General features: G+C 33.5%; 1 protein-coding gene across 5 annotated transcripts in view; it reads left to right on the top strand.

Moving 5' to 3' along the window:
* Positions 1-21,192, top strand: part of LOC127835630 (fatty acyl-CoA reductase 1-like) — a 40,205-nt gene that overhangs the window by 13,496 nt on the left and 5,517 nt on the right. For 3 of the 5 annotated variants that reach the window (XM_052362076.1, XM_052362069.1, XM_052362084.1), the window contains 7 exons: positions 3,422-3,466; positions 4,797-4,983; positions 5,762-5,843; positions 8,285-8,374; positions 9,695-9,824; positions 12,930-13,057; positions 15,724-21,105. In XM_052362076.1, coding sequence (XP_052218036.1) covers positions 3,422-3,466; positions 4,797-4,983; positions 5,762-5,843; positions 8,285-8,374; positions 9,695-9,824; positions 12,930-13,057; positions 15,724-15,886 — 825 coding nt within the window. In that variant the 3' untranslated portion in view covers positions 15,887-21,105. Of the gene's footprint in view, positions 1-3,421; positions 3,467-4,796; positions 4,984-5,761; positions 5,844-8,284; positions 8,375-9,694; positions 9,825-12,929; positions 13,058-15,723; positions 21,106-21,192 lie in introns of those variants that run through there. The other 2 variants (XR_008028551.1, XM_052362094.1) reach the window with 2 other exon arrangements.

Genomic DNA, 21,192 nt, shown 5'->3' on the forward strand with positions numbered 1-21,192 from the left:
ACCCCCCCCCCACCCCACCCCCCCCCCCTACCAATTTTTTTTTAAACGGTTAAAAAACACAAATATTTATTTTTATTATTTTATATTTGAAATACCGTCCAACCATCGCACCCAAGAATCCATCCCCCCCCCCCCCTCCCCCCACCCGAATCCCCCCCCTCATTTTTTTTTTTTTTTTTTTTTTTTAAGATCAAAATCGCTCATTTAATGTACACTTTTGCAGTATTTCAATATTCAAGATAGCAACTTGATATTTGGCATGCATGTGTATCTCATGGAGCTGCACATTTTGAGTGGTGAAAGGTCAAGGTCATCCTTCAAGGTCAGATGTCAAATATATATCGCTCATTTTATGAGTACTTTTGCAATATTGAAGATAGCAACTTGATATTTGGCATGCATGTGTATCTCATGGAGCTGCACATTTTGAGTGGTGAAAGGTCAAGGTCAAGGTCATCCTTCAAGGTCAGAGGTCAAATATATGTGACCCAAATCGCTAATTTTATGATTACTTTTGCAATATTGAAGATAGCAACTTGATATTTGGCATGCATGTGTATCTCATGGAGCTGCACATTTTTAGTGGTGAAAGGTCAAGGTCAAGGTCATCCTTCAAGGTCAAATATATGGGTCAAAATTGCTTATGTAATGTCACTTCTGCAATATTAAAGCTTGCAATTTTATATTTGATATGCATGTGTATCTCATGTAGCTGCACATTTTGAGTGGTGAAGGGTCAAGGGCAAGGTCATCCTACAAGGTCAAACGTCATATAGGGGGACATTGTGTTTCACAAACGCATCTTGTTGAATATTGAAGATAGCACCTTGATATTTGGCATGGATGTGTATCTCATGGAGCTGCACATTTTAAGTGGTAAAATTTCAAGGTGAAAATCATCCTTCAAGGTCAAGGGTCGAAAAAACAAATCCAAGGGAAGTAATAAGCTTTCAATGGACATAATTATCTGACCTGCCAACGTATATATTTTTGTTAAATAAATCAAAGCAGGGCAGTAGACGACTATTGTCATAGCCAGCTCGTTGTCTGCCATAGGCGTCGTGCTAAAACTTTAACCAGGCTTTTTCTGCTCCATTTTGGGAAAACGCCACACTGGAATTTTGGGAATTTTGCGTCGTAAAAAAAAGAGAAAAAAAATCGCAAAATTGGCTCAATTGGGAAAAATTATCGCATGTAAATAGTGTTTCTTATATTTCAAAGAAGCCGTTAACAACAACTATTTTGATAACCTATTATTAAAATTTTACAAATATTATGAACATGTGTGATAGGTGCAGGTTTTTTAATCTGAATTTGGGGAAAGGGCCTGGTCTTTTTTTAGGTGAAAAAAATCAAGCGAAGCGCCGGATTTTGAGGTAAATAAGGAAAGTCTTAAATAATCATTTACATATTTTACAGTTTAAAAAAAATTCAAGGCAGCAGATAATTTAATTATGAAATATTTCTATTTTCTACACCGGATGAGGTAAACTTATATATTTTAAGGTTAAAAAAAAAAAAAATTTTTTTTTTTTTTTTGGAATTGGGATTTTTTTTTTTTCAATTGGGAAAAAAACAACCATATTTGCATTGGGAATGGGGCCGAATTTCGGACCCGTAGCATAGGGGGAAAAAGCCTGTTAACATTGGCCATTACTTTTTAAATATTGAAGATAGCAACTTGATATTTGGCATGCATGTGTATCTCAAGGAGCTGCACATTTAGAGTGGTAAAATTTCAAGGTGAACATCATCCTTCAAGGTCAAGGGTTGAAAAAACAAATCCAAGGGAAGTAATAAGCTTTCAATGGACATAATTATCTGACCTGCCAATATATATATTTTTGTTAAATAAATCAAAGTGAGGCAGTAGGTTGCATTGTGTTTCTGACAAACACATCGTGGTAAAAGGTCAAGGTTAAGGTCATCCTTCAAGGTCTAAGATCAAAATTACAAATTAAAGGGAAGTAATAAGCTTTAAAGGGAGATAATTATTCAATATTGAACATAGCAACTTGATATTTGGCATGCATGTGTATCTCATGGAGCTGCACATTTTGAGTGGTGATGCTAAGGCACGGTAGTGGCTTTTAATTATTTGCTACTAAAAATAGACATTTGTTAGAGACAATTATTTTCAAGAGAAGTAATTTATATAATTATAAATCTCATATTATATATTTCCTTACCAAGAATTTAAGTTATTTTCCCAGTTACTGTACAGATTTATTATTTTGATTATTTATAACTCAAATGATTGATTTGTGAAAGTTTTTTTTAATGATATAATTATCTTTTCTTAACCTGTTCTAATTTGTGAATGCTAGTTTTCATTAAATACCAGTGGACTTATGTTCATATGATGAACTCTGGCTATGATCTCTTTGATAAACCACAGGCCTTGGTTGTCAGTGATGTCTTGGTCATTTTTGACTGTCTACAGACCCCCCCCCCCCCCCCCCCCCCCCGGTTGGATTGGACAAAATCCAAGGGAAGTAATAAGCTTTAAAGGGAGATGATTTCTATACCTGCCAAATGATAAATAGATAATTTTAATTTCAAAGCGGCGCAGTAGGGGTAGGGGGCATTGTGTTTCTGACGAACACATCACTTGTTGGGTCAATAGGTCAAGGTCACTGTGACTCTTGTTTGCATTAGCAGCACATTGTTTGGATAGATTAGATTTGCCCTCAAATGTGGTTTATTGCTGATTGTAAAAGCTATATTTCTGAAAAAAAACAACATGTTTTTATGTATAATTAGAACCTGACATGCAGTCATTGAGCACAAACGTCACATTAAAAAAATTCACTGGCATTGTATTAGAAGAAAAGTCATGTTTTGGTGCTCCCAGCATTTATATATATAGTGATGCCTTTAATTTTGACTTAGACTTATGTGGAGGGTCCATCACCTTGGTTCACTCAAATTGACACATTTGGTCTTAAATCATTACTGTTTGCTTCAAAGCTTTGAAACTTACATGAATGTTATCTTTGAATAGACCCTTCCTTTATCATGAATACTACTTACTAAAAACTGTGATACTACCTTTCAACCCTTAGCACTCTCGTATCACCTGACCTAATTTTGATGTTGACAGTGACCTAATTTTTGACTGAGACGTATTCACATTGGCCAAAGTTATCAAAACTGGCTAGGGCTTCACCAGGGACATCCGCATTTCTTGGTCTTTTAATGGATATGACCTCACCATTGGCTTCTATTTTGAATAATTAACAATCTATATTTGCTCAATCTGCACAAGTCTAGCAACTAAACATGCTATATAAATTTTGTGCTATATTTGTGCACATATACTGATTAGACAACCAGCTGTGTTTTAGATTTAGCTGAGGATTACAGTATTAATGGTCTGCCAATTTTCTATAGCCACTTACTGTCTTATTGATTTTTTCAGGGCTGGATCGACAATTACAATGGTCCAAGTGGTTTATATATTGCTGTAAGTATGAGAAGAATGTGGTTAAATAAAGTTCAACTATTCATCTTGGTCAACCATATTCCATTGAAAGCACATTTTAACAATGAAGATGATACATAAATATTAAAATGAAAAACAGTACTATTTCTTTTCCTAAAAATCATTTAAAATCAAAAAAGTGTTTTTTTTAAATCTCATTTGATGCATTAAATACTTATTTCAATCACATTTGATTTTGTTTGTATTTGTTTATGTATATCTTCGTTAAAAACATTATTTTTATCACGAAATGACATAAAAAAGGAAATAGACTTCTGCCAAGTGTATTTTCTGAAATTAATCTTTTGAAAAAGTGACATCAATTATAACAGATGGTTAAAATTGTACTTTAAGTGGCCATATTTAATTTATTTTTATATAAATATAAAAAATAGTAAAGCTACATTTCTAAAAGTAATTAACTATCCGTGAAAAAAAACTGGAAGTGAACAACTAATTGCATGAAATTATATCTTGAGCATTTCATAGTTTTTAACCAGGTTTTCCGAAGGAAAAAACTGGTAATTAGATTGGCGAATGTCGGCGGGCGGGCGGAACAAGCTTGTCCAGGCCATAACTATGTCGTTCATTGTGACATTTTAAAATCAATTGGCACATTTGTTCACCATCATTGGACGGTGTGTCGCACGAAAGAATTACAACGATATCTCCAAGGTCAAGGTCGCACTTTGAGTTTAAAGGTAAAAAAGGACCATAAATGAGCTTGTCGGGCCATGACTATGTCGTTTATGGTGAGATTTTATAATCATTTGGCATATTTGTTCACCATCATTGGATGGTGTGTTGCGTGAAAGAATAACGTTGATATCTCCAAGGTCAAGGTCACATTTTGAGTTGAAAACCTGGTTTTGTGACAATTTTGTCCCTTGTTACCTTTTTAAATACTAAAGTCAAAATTCTTTTAAAGTCAACTGTGTCTAAGTCTATGTCTATGGCAAGTCTAAGAGATTAAAGGGCCACTAAAACCTGGCCAGACCACCAAATCTTTGCTGTTTGTGACTTATCAAAAATGAAAAAATTGTTTTGAATTGTATCCTGCTATTGTCTGGAAATTTCATAAATTTATTATAACCTATTTCATGCAGTAAACCAGATACCCAACTTACATGTATAATAATCTTGCAATTTGTCCAAACAATTGTTGAATTAATTTATTGATTTCACAGAGAGACCAAATTATGTATTATCACAATGTTTGTTGAACAACATTTTAAAAAAGTTTATTGATTTTATTATGTTATCCAGATATAAAAATTAATTTATTTATATGGCACGGCAAATACAATTTTAGGTGGGCAAAGGCCTTCTGCGCTCCATGAAATGTGACTTCAAAGGTGTGGCAGATATAATTCCTGTGGACATTCCTGTCAACATGCTGATTGCTGTCGCTTGGTACACGGCTGTTACTAGACCTACCAATGTGCTCATTTATCACTCCACAACTGGCTCTGTGAATCCCTTCACATGGGGTGAAATGGGTAAGTATGAAAAACTGACTTCATGACCGGAAATGTTTTTTTAGCTAAATCTTATCAAGGTTTTCTTGCTATGGTGAATTTTTTTTCGCTGAGGATATTTTATGTTGTTTATTTCATTTAAGAAAATGCTGTTGCAAAATCTACTTTCTTTAGCAAAATTGGTAATTATTGGCTAATTCTGCTAACTGCATAGTAAGCTATGCCATTTATAGACTTCATCTGAAACATTGAACTTATCACATTCAGACATTAAATTAAAATGTATCTGACAAATCTGACAATATTATATATGGAGATTGTTTTTGGGATTGATAGTTTTCCTGATCTTTGGATTTGGCTTTGTTCCACCTCCTTAGTTCAAGTATTTGCTCATGAAATGGTTTGTTACGCTTTTGGTCTTATAACTTTTTGCTTAATATGAATTATTGGTTTTGGTACTTGTGTTATAAATCTGTTAATTTAATTGTGAAAATGGCATTTGATTTTTTTAGAAAGAGCTACAAAAATTATATTTATAAAACAAAAAAGTGTTAGTTGCCTTAGAAAAAGCACTGACTAGCATTTCAAAGTCCATTTACATAGATATCTCCTAAATCTGGATGTTTTTTAAAAAGAGGCAGAATATTAGTGATTTGTTATTCTATTGTGAAACTGAACTAGCTTTTTGAGAATTTTAGAAGACAAATGTGTTACTTACCTATTTTCTATGAATTTAAAAGACAATTGTGTGTATTTAACAAGGCATTGTAAAACTTGCCTATCTTTTTGTGTATTTCAGAGGACATTGTGATGAACGTCTGGAAGAAAGTGCCATTGGATGCTTGCTTCCGAAGACCAAATGTGGTCATTACACAGAACAAGTAATGCTCCCATGCCTTTACGTTTTTGAGTGCTATTGCACCCTCTGAAGACTAAAGATTCCACAATCTTGGGGTTCATTTTTCATTAAGTTAAAATTTGTATTTCTCTTAAACATTTTTAAAATGTCATAACTTTGCAATTAAAATAAACAATAAAACCATACAAAACACAGGTATTGATAATAAGTTCAGATAACTGAGTCGAGTAAAAGCGTTACTTCTTTCATAGACCAACACAGTAAAATCTGCAAACTTTAAGGCTGTAATGCTATTATCACACATTGTGATTGAAAAAGACTTCAATAAATACTACTGTACCTAAAGAAAGCAAGCTCTCTAAATAGTGAATTTATAAATTAGCAATATAAAGGAATGGTTTGTTTTTAAGCGGTGATGAACAAGGTTTTAAATTGTAGTGATGACATTTATTTATTTTTTAATTGAAGGATGTGTTATGGTGGTAGTTATAGTGAAAACACTGTCACATACTAAAGGTACTTTTAATTGTTCATACATTGTTGGTCAGTTGTTTGCACGTGATTCACACACATAAATTACTGTGAATGGGAACACTGTTACCATTGTTGGTACATGCAGGTTTCCTTAACATAATTACCATGTGTAACCAATTGTAATCCGTTTTTATGCTCACCTAAATTTTTTGGGGGGAGCATAAAGTCGCTGTTTCGTCTGCCCGTCCGTGTGTCCGTCGATTTGGGGGGGGGGGAGCATATAGTCGCCGCTTCGTCTGTCTGTCCGTCGGTGCACAATTTTTGTCCAGGCTATTTCTCAGCAACTCACGACCGGAATTCAATGAAACTGTATGGGAAGCTTCACTACCAAGAGGAGATGTGCATATTTTCAGCTGGTTTTGGTCGGATGATTTTTATCCGCCTGTTTTTAAAAACCGGACGTATTATAGTTTCACCCTTGGCGGGCGGCGTCCACAGCAGTGTCCACTCTCTAATTCAAATAGTTTTCATCCTATCTTCACCAAACTTGGTCAGAAGTTTTGTCTAGACAATATCTAGTTCAAGTTCGAATATGGGTCATGCTGAGTCAAAAACTAGGTCACGGGGTCACTTAGTGCATTTCAAGGATTAAGCATGGTGTATGCTCTCTAATTGAAGTAGTTTTCACCCGATCTTCACCAAATTTGGTCAGAAGTTGTGTCTAGATTATATGTAGGTCAAGTTCAAATATGGGTCATGCGGGTCAAAAACTAGGTCATGAAGTCACTTAGTGCATTTCAAGCATTTAGCATGGTGTCCGCTCTCTAATTGAAGTTGTTTTCATCCAATCTTCACCTAATTTGGTCAGAAGTTGTGTCTGGATGATATGTAGGTCAAGTTTGAATATCGGTCATGCCGAGTCAAAAACGAGGTCACCAGGTTACTTAGTGCATTTCAAGCATTTATCATGGTGTCTGCTCTCTAATTAAAGTAGTTTTCATACGATCTTCACCTAATTTGGTCAGAAGTTGTGTCTAGATGATATGTAGGTCAAGTTCAAATATGGGTCATGCGGGTAAAAAACGAGGTCACGATGTCGCTAAGTGCATTTCAAGCATATAGCATGGTGTCCGCTCTCTAATTGAAGTAGTTTTCATCTGATCTTCACCGAATTTAGTCAGATGTTACGTCTAAATGATATCTAGGTCAAGTTCAAATATGGGTCATGCCGGGTCAATAACTAGGTCTTGAGGTCACTTAGTGCATTTCAAGCATTGAGCATGGTGTCCAAAACCTTCGAAGAGGTGTATCTTGTGACAGTTTGGCACTCTTGTTCACAGAGTTATGGCCCTTTGAAATTTGCCATTTACTGTTCATATAGTGCAATTCTTGTCTGGGCTATTTCTCAGCAACTAATGACCGGAATTCAATCAAATTTTATGGGAAGCTTCACTACCAAGAGGAGATGTGCATATTATCAGCGGATTCTGGTCGGATGATTTTTCACAGAGTTATGGCCCTTTTTTATAAAAAATTCTTGTCTCCCCAAGTACTGTGCCCTCAAGATGTTTCCTTTTATCTGAATATATTTAATGCAATATTGTGACAAAAAAAACTTTGGGGAGCATCACCCGTCTCCAACGGTTTCTTGTTTAATAAGTTTACACAAACCTATTGCTTTTAACTTCATGCTAATATATGACTTGAATTGTTTTAAGCACAAAATATATATATTTAGATGCAGTATAAGAAGTCCCAACCCATTGGTTACTGAGACAATTTGGACACTGTATGGAAATCATTTATACCCACATTTTCAGCAACATATATCTAAATAAAAGACATTTTGAAATTACTAAAATGGCAATGGTGTGTATAAATTTACATTTCTTTGTGTCGTAAGTAGAATTCCTGTGCTCATTTGCTTAGTTATGCTTGTTGGATTTTATGAATTGTCAATAAATCTCAAGTGCAAATTATCTACACTAGGTTTATGCACGAGTTTTACACCATGGTGAGCCATCTGGTTCCTGCCTACCTGGCTGACATGGGGTACTGTCTGATGGGGAAAAAACCACGGTGAGTTTGCAGAGGAATTGTTCAAATATTCTATTTATAGTGTTTTCTTCACCTTTGCTGAAACGATGGCAGGGTCTTTCAGACAGGAAAGATACATGGAAGTGAGATATATATTTTTGTTGTAAAACAAGATTCTATGTTTATATCCTACTCTTTTGTAAAACAATAATAAAATACTTTACTGCTAGGAAATCACTGAATTGAAATCATCTTCAGTCTATGCCTTTTCCATGGAAAAGGCACTGCCTTTATGGGTTTTACGGTAGTTTGAGTGATTTTGTCAACAATTATATTGTGGAAATTTTCTGGAGTATAATGCCATATTTTGAATAAATATATTATGTTTGAAGGTATTTTAACATGTAATTCAAAGTCAAAAATAAAATAATCAAAATGAAAGAATAATCAAAGATTTGCAATTATAATCTGGACATTCCTACACATAGCAAAATAGTCTTTCCTATATAATGTGTTCAGGTTAACTAAGAAATGTTCTGTATTTGAAAATCATAGTTTCAGCCTTTACAAAAGATGATAAACATTTTAAAAAAATGATCCCCTTTCTTTCGTATTAAATCTGCTTAGGCAAATAAGTTCTGAAATGTACCTGAAACCAAACCCAGTTAAACATCACAATATCCACATAATAGCATAACCGGTGATAGGTTTGAAATATCATCTGTATATTAATCTCCCTCATCACCCCTTTAATTTTACCTTTAGGTCTTTGTATTTGTAGTCTTAGCATGGGCCAGGGAAACGGTTTTGTTTAAAATAGGCAAACAGTTTCAAGTCAACAGAATTTGGATTGAAGTATTGCACTGAAATTCTGTGTGGGTATCATACATTTAGGACTAGATATAGCTGGAGATTGCACATTTAATGAAAGTATAGTATTTGTTAAAATATTCCAAAATCAAGGTTTTGTGGCATAGCCATGTGACTTGCTGCATTAAACTTAGATAGTTTAATAATTAAGAGAAAAAACTTGTGTATATTTTGTGTAGATACATTAACACTTTCCCCCATAATAAGCAAAATGAAAATGGCTCTTGAACCAGCATAAAGCCAGAACAGCCTGCAAGTAACTTGCAATCTGTTCAGGTTTTATGCTGTTTGCTGCTCATCAGTATCTAAGGGTTGGAAATGAAGCCTTTAAAACTTAAATTAAGTAGGACAGATATTTATTTTAATGGAACTTTCTAAGTGACTAAAAATGCGTCAAAATACGTATCTAAGTGGTAAAGATTTAACACTTAACTGAATTATTTCATCAATTTATCTTGTTCTTGTGTATGAGTATATGTTTGTGACCGACAGAATGGTGAGAATCTACAACAAGCTTCATCGCTCTATGAACTGCCTCACATACTTCACGATGCAGTCCTGGGAGTGGACGTACAACAACCTTGACATGCTCGTCAGCCAGCTGTCTCCCGAGGACAGGAAGGTATGGGTGTGGGATCCAGGAAAGGTCGCTTTTTTTGGTCAAGGTCGCTTTTTCTCACAATTTCAGAAATATAAAGAATACCCACAATATACAGGTTTTCTGACCTGGTGTGGTGCAACCAGCAAAGGGTGTCTGAATATTTTTGTTGCACAAATTTACGATAGAACATACAAATTCTTCACAATCTTTGCTGTTTTATTGGAATTTTTAAATAAAAAATACTAGCCAAATCATATTTATTTTGTCAAATATGGGATTCTGTAGCTGTTGTCTTATTTTGCAAATTGCAGTTTGAGCCATGTCAGTTTAATTGTTATATCATGCTGAAGGCTATGGCCAAAGAATGTTCATACTTGCACACACACACAAACAGACATTTTGTCACAAGTTTAACCATAATTGAGATTACCCGTAGGTTTTGAAATTACACCAAAGGTTGTATACTCTATAGACTTTGAGGCCAACCTTTTAATAATAATTCCCTTTTTAGTTGGTAATACCGAAGATATTTGGTCATTAGCACTGATATTGGAATCGGATACATTTTGGCCTTAAAATATTTTATAATAAAAAAAACAACAGTAATGGTGTATCTGGTTACAAAATCTGATGATTACATATAATAACTCGTTAGAAATTATGTTTATGCCCCCGGATCGAATGATCAGGGGTATATTGTTTTAGGCCTGTCCGTCTGTTATTCTGTCATTCTGTCATTCTGTCCCAAAACTCAAACCTTGGTCATAACTTTTGCACTATTGAAGATAGCAACTTGATGTTTGGCATGCATGTGTATCTCATGGAGCTGCACATTTTGAGCGGTGAAAGGTCAGGGTTATCCTTGAAGGTCAAATGTCAAATATATGGCTTCAAAGTGGCGCAGTAGGGGGCATTGTGTTTCGGACAAACACATCTCTTGTTTAACATAATCTTTTTCACCAATTTCATCAAACAGATATTAGTTTAAATTTGCAGGTGAGGCAAAATACATGAATTTAAATTATGAACGTAAATTTTATACCACTTATGTAAAAAAGACAGTTTGAATGCCAGCATGGGGTAAGGCACAGCTATTTTGTGTTAAATCTCTGGTTGAGCTCGTGTTACCTGTACTAACTCCTTTACTCGTTAGCAACAACTAAGTTTACACAGACTTTGTCCATGTATCAAGAATTCATGTCACATATTCTTCATTATACATATTAACATTTTGCCCTATGTATCACGCTTTGATCAATGAGACTTCACCTACATAACTTATCATGTTATATAAGTTATCATGAATCGATGATGATTATATACTGTTTAAAAGGTGTGATGCATTGTTCTATATCAGTTGTACTAAAACGGTGACATGAAACACAGACCCACTTTTCTAGGTGTATCAGATAAATATATTTTAATATTCCCATTTTATCACATTTTGATAAAAATAGATTTTAACCTGTGTACCAGTAATATAGATTTAATATCAAGATGGTCTACTTCTTATTTCGGGGGTCATAATATCATTGACTCAACACATTATCATGAGTGTGGACCACACATTGGTTAAATGTCATAAATACGTTACCTGTTATCTCCTAGCTTACCCCTTTCCAAGGGAGCTTAATCATCCGAAATTGTTTTAATATTAATGGTGCTAGGTAATATTATCTGTCCTGTTTGAAGACTTTTTTCTGTTTTATATCCTAGAGACTTAAAAATTATTATTGTGTTAAAATGTTAATATGCTGAATGTTGTTAGCTGTCCATTTTGTATTCAAATATAGTAAAAAAGAAGTGGATTGTTTATTACACAGCAATACAATGATTTAACAGTCCATGTGTTTTACTGTTTAAATGTTGATTTATTATATGAAATGGTCCCAAAACTAAAATTGACACTATGCATAACTCTAAATAATAGTATTATAAAGAAGCAAATCTATGTCAATCCTATACTAGATTTTGCACTTTAATTTGATAACCTCAATATGTACTGACAGATAACTTGAATCAGGTTAATTAATTACAAATTTATGTAAGTATTTGCAAGATGTCGAGTTTCACTAGTCTAAAGTACATTATTGTTATGTTGTCACTATCCTGAAGTCTAGATTCTTCCTGTCTTGTGAAAAATGTAAGTACACTAAATTATATACTTTTTTAGGTACATTTAGTAGTAAATAGACTTTTATTTTAGGCAATGTGAATGTCTTAATGCAAACTCAATACTTTGACTTGTTTACAGTAATATTCAAACCAAAAGTTATTGAAACATTACATTGATCTTCAAACCCACACTTAATTTTGACAATCCACATTGATATTCAAACTCACAGTCACTATACTTCAATCAATCCACAACTACAAATTATTCATGTTCATTTTTCAATCCACAATACTTGAAATAATTCAGATTATTCTTCAAATTGATATGTCTTCATATCTGCAATACTTGAAATCATTTTTCATTTATTTTCAAACCCTGCTACTTGATAACATTTACATTTATCTTTAAACCCACATTTTTTGAAACAATGCACATTTATCTTTAGACACACACTTCACGAATCCATCGTCAATTATATTCAAACCTGCACTACTTGAAACCATTTTCCATTTACATTTATCTTCTAACCCACACCAGTGTATTTTTTTATTCAAATTCAAAGCCAGTATTTGGCCCCTCTCCCAATAGAAAAAAGGTTGTTGTTTTTTTCCCAAATGGGACCTAAAAATTCCCAATTGAGGGTTTACAAAATAATATTTTTTAAGAATTCAACATTAAATTAATTTCCCATGCAGCTCTACAAGGTGAACCCTAGTAAATATAATACTGAAAACACTTTACTGCTCAGTTTTGAAGCAAGACTTATTTAACAATACAGCAATATAGGGATAATACACGTTTTCGAGGGCATGATCATCTGCGGGCGCTCGAAAAATCCGTTCCTGCCCGACTTATTTAACAATACAGCAATAATATTTATTTCTCAATTTTAGTCAAAACACCGCAATTTTTCACAATCCAAATGAACCCAGCCCTATTCCCAAAATGTTGAAATAAAAACACTATATCTTATCTTCAAACCCCAACTATATTTCTATGTACCTTAACAGACCTTCTACTTTGACCCGCGACCCCTGCACTGGCCTACATACATGGAGAACTACTGCCTTGGAACAAAGAAGTATCTACTGAATGAGGACCTTTCTGGAGTACCAGCTGCAAAGGCACATCTTAAAAAGTATGGCTTCATTTATTAACAACTTAAGTATTTTTGTTTTTTTCATCATCAGTTGTACGTTTTCAAAAAACAAACCGCCATTTTCACCCCAATTACTAAACCAAATAGAAACGTCAGCATAGCTGGAATAAATCTGTCGGTATAATATGAAGACATTTATTGACATGTGATCATGTGCTGTTTATCATGTTTTTATGCCTCCGGTAGGGTGGCATATAGCAGTTGAACTGTCTGTCAGTCCATCTGTCTGTCAGTCTGTCCATCCGTCTGAAAACTTTAAATTTGGACATAACTTTTGCAATATTGAAGATAGCAACTTGATATTTGGCATCCATGTGTATCTCATGAAGCTGCACATTTTGAGTGGTGAAAGGTCAAGGTCATCCTTCAAGGTCAAAGGTCAATTATATGGCTTCAAAGCGGCGCAGTAGGGGGCATTGTGTTTCTGACAAACACATCTCTTGTTCTGTCATATGTTGTTTTTAAACAAACGATTTGATCAATAAAAGTACAAGATACTTGTCGAAACATATTGGAGTTGAGGGTGAAACTAATGTATCTTGTATGGAAAGGATAAAAAGATGCAACAATTTAATGCATAATTATATAATTATTATAATTAATTATAAATAAATAATTAATATAATAATATTATAATTTATATGGTTCAAGTCACTCTTGTCAAGGATTATTGTTCAGGTTTCATTTCGCAGGGTTTATGGTTCAGTTTCACTTGGAAGGCTTATGGTTCAGTTTCACTCGGAAGGCTTATGGTTCAGTTTCACTCGGAACGCTTATGGTTCTGGTTTCTTTCTTCAAGGCTTATGGTTCAGGTTTCACTTGGCAAAACTGATGGTTCAGTTTTCATTTGGCAATGCTTATGGTCAAGGTTTCACTCTGCAAAGCTTATGGTTCAGTTTTTATTTGGCAATACTAATGGTTCAGTTTTTATTTGGCAAGGCTTATGGTTCAGGTTCCTCTCACAAAGTCTTATGGTTCGGGTTTCACTTGGCAAGGTGTATGGTTAAAGTTTCACGCATCACGGCTTATGGTTCAGGCTTCACTCACCACAGTTTATGGTTCCGGTTTCACTCAGCACGGCTTATTGTTCAGGTTTTTCCGGCAAGGCATATGGTACAGGTTTCACTTGGCAAGGCTAATAGTTCAGTTTTCATTTGGCAAGGCTAATAGTTCAGGTTTCACTTGGCAAGATTAATAGTTCAGTTTTCATTTGGCAAGGCTAATAGTTCAGGTTTCATTTGGCAAGGCTAATAGTTCAGGTTTCACTCGGCAAGGCTTATGGTCCAGGTTCCTCTTACCACGGCTTATGGTTCAGGGTTTTCATCACTTAGGCTTGTTATTCAAGTTTCACTGGCAAAGGCTTAAGGTTTAGTTTTTTTAAGCCTTGCTAAATAAGATTATTTGTATAAAGATTATTTGTATTCAATGCTAACTTAGTTGTCTCTATATTGATTAAAGTTAGCAGGAATCACTAATGACTTCACAGGATGTTTCATTTATCTCTGTGTTGTTTCTCGTGCATTCTTAATATTATATTCTACATAGTGATTGTAAGTGGTTAATCAAAGCATCTGCAGCATATTCTGGTGATTAAGTCTGTAATTTGAGAAATCAGTACCAAGTCAAAGTAACAAAATCCAGTCGTTAAAGAAACCCAGATTGGGCCAAAATGATACTGTGACGTTGTGACCTGGTGTTGTTTGGTTTTTATGCCCCCGGATCAAAAGATCGGGGGCATATTGTTTTTGGCCTGTCTGTGTGTCATTCATTGTGCGTGTCCCAAAACTTTATTCTTGGTTAAAGTTTTGCAATTACTTGTGCATTATTGAAGATAGCAACTTGATATTTGGCATGCATGTGTATCTCATGGAACTGCACATTTTGAGTGCTGAGAGTTCAAGGTCATCTTCAAGGTTAAAGGTCAAATATATGGCTTCAAAGCGGCACAATAGGGGCCATTGTGTTTCTGACAAACACATCTCTTGTTCCAATTCTAATTTCTAGTTAAATTGTCAGTGTGAGACCCCCTTTATTAGATGATTATGATAATTTCAGATTCTCCTAAGTAATGATATATTGTAGTAAATGTTTGAAATACACTTATACTTAACCCAACTCTACCAGCTTTTATTTAAGATTTATTTGGATCGAATGATCAGGGCATATTGTTTTTGTCCTGTCTGTCTGTCAATGTATTGTTTTTGGCCTGTCTGTCTGTCAATGTATTGTTTTATGGCCTGTCTGTCTGTCATTGTATGTGTCTGCCTGTCATTGTATGTGTGTTTATGTCCCAAAGCTTAAACCTTGATCATAACTTTGCAATATTGATGATAGCAACTTGATATTTGGCATGCATGTGTATATCATGGAGCTGCACATTTGAGTGGTGAAAGGTCAAGGTCATCATTCAAGGTTAAAGGTCAAATATATGGCTTCAAAGTGGTGCAGTAAGGGTCATTGTGATTCACAAACACAACTCTTGTTTCCTTTCAAAATGACACCTTCATTGTTTCCAAGCTATATGCAATATTTCATGCCTTCATTTTCTTGCAACCGCTCAAACATGCATGCACTTTTGAAGTATTTACTTGATTGAATAATATAAATCCAACAAACAACAACATGTCATGATATATATTTTTCAGGTTGAGAAACATTCGCTACACATTCAACACAATCCTTGCTGTTGTGATATGGCGGACATTGATAGCTCGCTCTCAAATAGCTCGAAACCTCTGGTTCTTCATCATGGGACTCGTTATGAAGTTTGTGAAATACTTCAGAATAACAAGTACCATTCGCTCTTGATTTCTCGTTCTTGTATATGGGTGTGAACTTCAACAGGAGGAAACTTATGAGTAAAATGAAGAAAAAAGTGCACATTTATTATGAGAAATAATATCTTGTGTCTTTGAATGGGATGACTGAATGGAAGTGATATTTGAAATAAGTCATAAGTTAGGGCTTTAATGGAATATTGTATAGTTCTGTTTTGTGGTGACAATTTGAGCAATTATAAAATCTGCTTGTTGTCTAAAATCCTCAAAAAAGGTGTCACAGAGTGTTAAGGGTTACGCTTTGTTACAAGCATGCATACCTGGTATATACAAGTATATATATGATAAAGTTCAATGGTATTACTGGCCCTGTTGATAGAGCCAAGGGAATTGCAAATCAATTTGCTGTGGCATTATATTAAGTCAGGGATCAAAGCTTTCTGTTAGATGGTACTTAGATTTTATTTTGTGATGTAATGATTACACATATATTTCATATCTTTCTTTAAGGTTTTATAATTTAACACTGGCTAAGTTTCAAGTTTTGGGGCAGTACATTTTATAATTTTGTTTATCAAAATAAAAATAAATTTCAGTGTAAAATTTGATATATTAAAGTATAAAAAACAAAGGATACAATTTTGATTAAGTCATATAATTAAACAACACAGACATAGAAAACCAAACACATTTTCCACTACAGCTTTAAGAGATAATTGCATAATCATATGATATGATGTCATGTTGTTGATGTTGTAATCCACTCCATATTATGACACACAAAACTTGCATATTTTTTAATTATTGTCAAAATGCATGAAATAAAAGTAAAATTTATTGATTGCTGTCATGATCATATTAACATTTCAATTCATGGTCATATGAGTTGTGTTCCGAGAAAACTAAGCTTAATGCATGTGCGTAAAATGTCGTCCCAGATTAGCCTGGGCAGTCCGCACAGGCTAATCAGGGACAACACTTTCCGCTTATATGGTATTTTTCATTTAAAGGAAGTCTCTTCTACACGAAAATCCAGTTAAGGCGAAAAGTGTCGTGCCTGATATGCCTGAGTGAACTGCACAGGCTAATCTTGGACGACACTTTACGCATATGCATTATGCCCAGTTTTCTCAGAACACGACTCATATGTAACAGGTATTTTTACTCGTAGCTCCACCAATATGTTTCTCATGATCACTTATGACATAAAATTATAGTACATATGTAATTCATATATAAGTCGATGTGACCTGTTATTTATCAATATGATGAGAAGTTACGATGGTATCTATATGTTTGCACCTTATATTGTTTGTATGTTTATTCAGAAATATTGTTGTTCTCATGTGCTTGATAAACAATAACGTTTATGGACTCCCAGATCATTATGGGCTTACACTTATTTGTTGACACAAGCATTAGAAACAAATCTAAAGTACACCATTTAGTATTGTGCATGATAATGTTTTATACCAAACAATTTAAGCCTTGTGAAGAAACATTTGTCATTTATTAAATTTTCGTTTTCACCATTTACAATTATATTCATAACTTGTTTTCATACTGAAATATATTTTTGATGTCTCATGCCTCAGTCAAACTTAACATAGGTAGTAAACTTATTTATCATCATTAGACTGTCACTAATCCAAGACTAATCCTACGTGATTTTCTCTTATTGACCTTTTATAATTTGTGTGACTTTATTTGTTATTTTGCATACAAGTTATACTTTGAAATCTGATGTATGTTTTGAAAAAAGGTATCAACAGTTAATACAAATATGCCATTAAAGAAAACCTCTATAGTGTTAGTGTAAGAAATTAATATTCTATTGACAAGTGTGTACATTGTACGTATTTTTACATTTTGACATGTGTTGAAATAATTATGAACAAAGTGGTTCCTTTCACTCTGAAAAAAAATACAAAAATATCCAGAGGCATATAAAAAAGAAATCTGGGGTCGTATTCCAGAAACATCTGAAGTCATTTTTTAAATAATTTTACTAAAGTTCAAAATTACAATGTTTTGTATTTCTGTACTAGATAAGGAATCACATGTTTCTTTTGGTTTTCCTAAAATAACATTGATATAATGATGTTATTTCGATGTAATTCTTGATGCCAAACTATTGCAATAGGAAATGAAACACTTAAGAAAATTTCCCAATTTAAGGATAAAAATAAAATCTAACTTAAGATGCTTCTGGAATACGACCCCAAGTATACAGAGGGATTATGGCCAAAATATATTGCTAATCCATAGTGATAGTTTAGAACATGCCGTAAACATTACATTAACAATACAGTAAGGTATAATTGTTATTGTTTCGTTTCATTTCCATTCACTGCAAAACCTGTACAAATGTGAGGCAAATGTCCAACAAACATTTGAGTGGTGTCAGACACGCAGTCTGATTGGAAATTGGAAACATTTTAAAGTTAACAAGCTTGGTAAGTTAAAGTTAATCAGCAACTTCGGATGGACCAAGATTCATCTAATGGGGAGACTGCTGATTTCTCATTCCGCAGACGGCTGTTTTCGTCTTTTGTGGAATGGTAATGGTATGTATTAGAACTAGAATTCAGTTGCATTTCATGCAGAACAGTTATTTGTTTCGTTTCTTGCATTTCATTTTTGTATGATGTAAGAATTTATGCTTGTAATGCATGACGTATACACATTTTGAAAGTCTTGTTTGTCAAATTGTGTTGAATTGTATCATGCACATAGTGGTAATTTATTTAAATGCAAGTTATATGTATATCAATTTTTATTATTGTTTTCTTAGAGGATACTGCTAGTATAAGTTATATAATATTATAATAACATTTTATGATGTTTATGCCAGTGTCAATATCCAGTGGTATTGTATCAATATAGGTTGACTGTATCAATACAAATGGATTGTATTTATATACATTGACTTTATGAATATAGATGGACTGTAACAATAAACATAAACTGCATCCATATAGATGAACTGAGTTAATATTTATCAAATGTATCGGCTTAAGTGAACAGTATCAACATGGATGGACTGTATCTATATTGATGGACTTACTTCTCTTGTTATACGCTTTAGGTGCATATTTATTTACAGTGTTATATATTTTTAACATTATAAATCATTTTGATCTGGATTTGAAGTTTACACTGTGTTGAAGCGCTATCCTGTACACAGACGCTGCTGATCATGAAATATTGATGAAATATTCTGCAGATACTAGAGTTAAACAATCAACACTTGAATAAAGGTTGCTTCATGAAAACAGTGATGTTAACACATGTTTTAAGCAAAATTCTTTTCAAAATCATGTTTTAAACAAAATACTTGTTTTATTCCCTTAAATGAATATTTTCAAATGTTGGTAGTCACCAGCAGTGATTGATTGGGGTAGATTGAAGCTTTGATAATTGGAGTAGTCAGTAGCAGTTGGTAACTGGGGTTTAGACGTATCCTTAATCTTTTAAAACCTTCTTTAGAACATTCATGTTACCAATAACACAAAGATAGGTAACCTTTTAGTTTCATATATCAAGTTTGTATGGCTCCAAGCAATTAGTGCTAAACAAGTATTATAAAAAAAAGACATGTGATTTGTTATTGATTGCATAGAAGTATATTGTGTACAAATATTGAAAGTTTACTCACACAATATCAGAATGTATGTATATTTCTGTGTCTTATGTGTCCCAAATTACTTTGGATTTCCTTCTTCATTGAGATATAACATGTTTTCTTGCATCTTTAGACCTTATGTATAAATCTGTCAAGGAAATATTTATCTCAGGTAAAGTTAAAGTAATATTTAAATTAAATGTTCCCCTTAAATATCAATGCCAAACTAACCAAATTCAATCTTTATGACTAAGGTTTTAAGGAAAATAACTTTTTATTACGAAACACTTAACTTGGCAGGCTAGCTCAATTCATAGGACGCTGGACTACAAATCTTATGATGTCTTGTTTGATATTCCGATTGGTTTTCATGGCCATTCTCATCGTACCGCTGTTGGGCAATTGTTACTTGCATAAGTATTTGCTTTGTTACTGGTACTCATGAGCTTACCCAGGACAACTGAGCTTGTTAACTGCTGTGATATAACTGAAATACTGGTGAAAACTGCAATGAAAAAATCAAATTAACTAGCAGAAATACTTTCAACTGAATATGGGGGCGTAGATCAAATTGTTTTTCATTTGTACTAGTATTTACTAAAAAATATTTTACAGATTGCAATGGTAAGCTAGCTAAATTAAGGTTGGCACACTTGCTTCTTTAACCAAATCAACAGTTAAATGGATTTCTTCATTGGTTAGTATTTACAAACATTCATTAGCACAACTTTTAGAGCAATCTTCCAAATGCTGCTTTATATTTATCTCACAGTTTGTCCTCTTGATTTGTAAAATATAGAGTGCACATGCATTTTGCCGTCAATCTGTTCAAAATTGAGCTTGTAAATGAATTTTTTGCTCGAAAAACTCTTGAACTTGTATGTGTGCTCTTTCTCATGTGAATGTAGATCAGTGAAGAAGTGGAAATCTGCATGATGACAATTTGATAATTGTCAGACTGTGATCTGCTTGACACATAAGATGCACACAGAAATATATCTGCCTTAAGAATAGTTGCTGTCAATTACATTTGCTGGAAGTGATACTTATTGATTTTTAAGAACAGTCTCCATTTGTATGTGATTGTGTCTGAATAAGGCAGTTTGAGAACACATTTTTTAGCAAAGTTCGTATTAAAATACAGTTTTAACAGACTATCAAAATCGTTTTGTCGTGATACACACATACATATATATTGTATCTTGTACTATATATATATAGTTAGCTATTATACGAATTTAAATAATATTAGGTTCACTATTATACAAAGGTAAAGTCATTATTATTTTATCAATTACTTATTATAGAATGATAATTCTGTATAATATATTTATTTTTACACTGAGATAATTTAAGGTATTGCATCCGAATCTGTAGTAGTATGTTAATGTTTAATGTTGTTAAGAGAGAGGAATGGATTGGCATGAACAGGTGGTTGGCTATGCATATTTATTACAATCAGGGGTGACAAAGTTGTCAAAAGGACGTACCTGCTTTTTTGTGTACTTAAGTTAAACCAATATAATTATATATCAATTATTGTTTCTTTTGCTAAAATGTACATGCTTCTCTATTATGCTAACATGATTGTATGTTACATTTAATGTATTAAAACTATAAACTGACGCGGTTGTCTTTAAGAGATGATTTATGTTATCGTTTGTTACTGAATGATTATGACCAATGTATTCATTTATTTTTGTAATAATGTA

Source organism: Dreissena polymorpha, chromosome 1, assembly GCF_020536995.1.
Source record: "Dreissena polymorpha isolate Duluth1 chromosome 1, UMN_Dpol_1.0, whole genome shotgun sequence".
NCBI classification, from domain to species: domain Eukaryota; kingdom Metazoa; phylum Mollusca; class Bivalvia; order Myida; family Dreissenidae; genus Dreissena; species Dreissena polymorpha.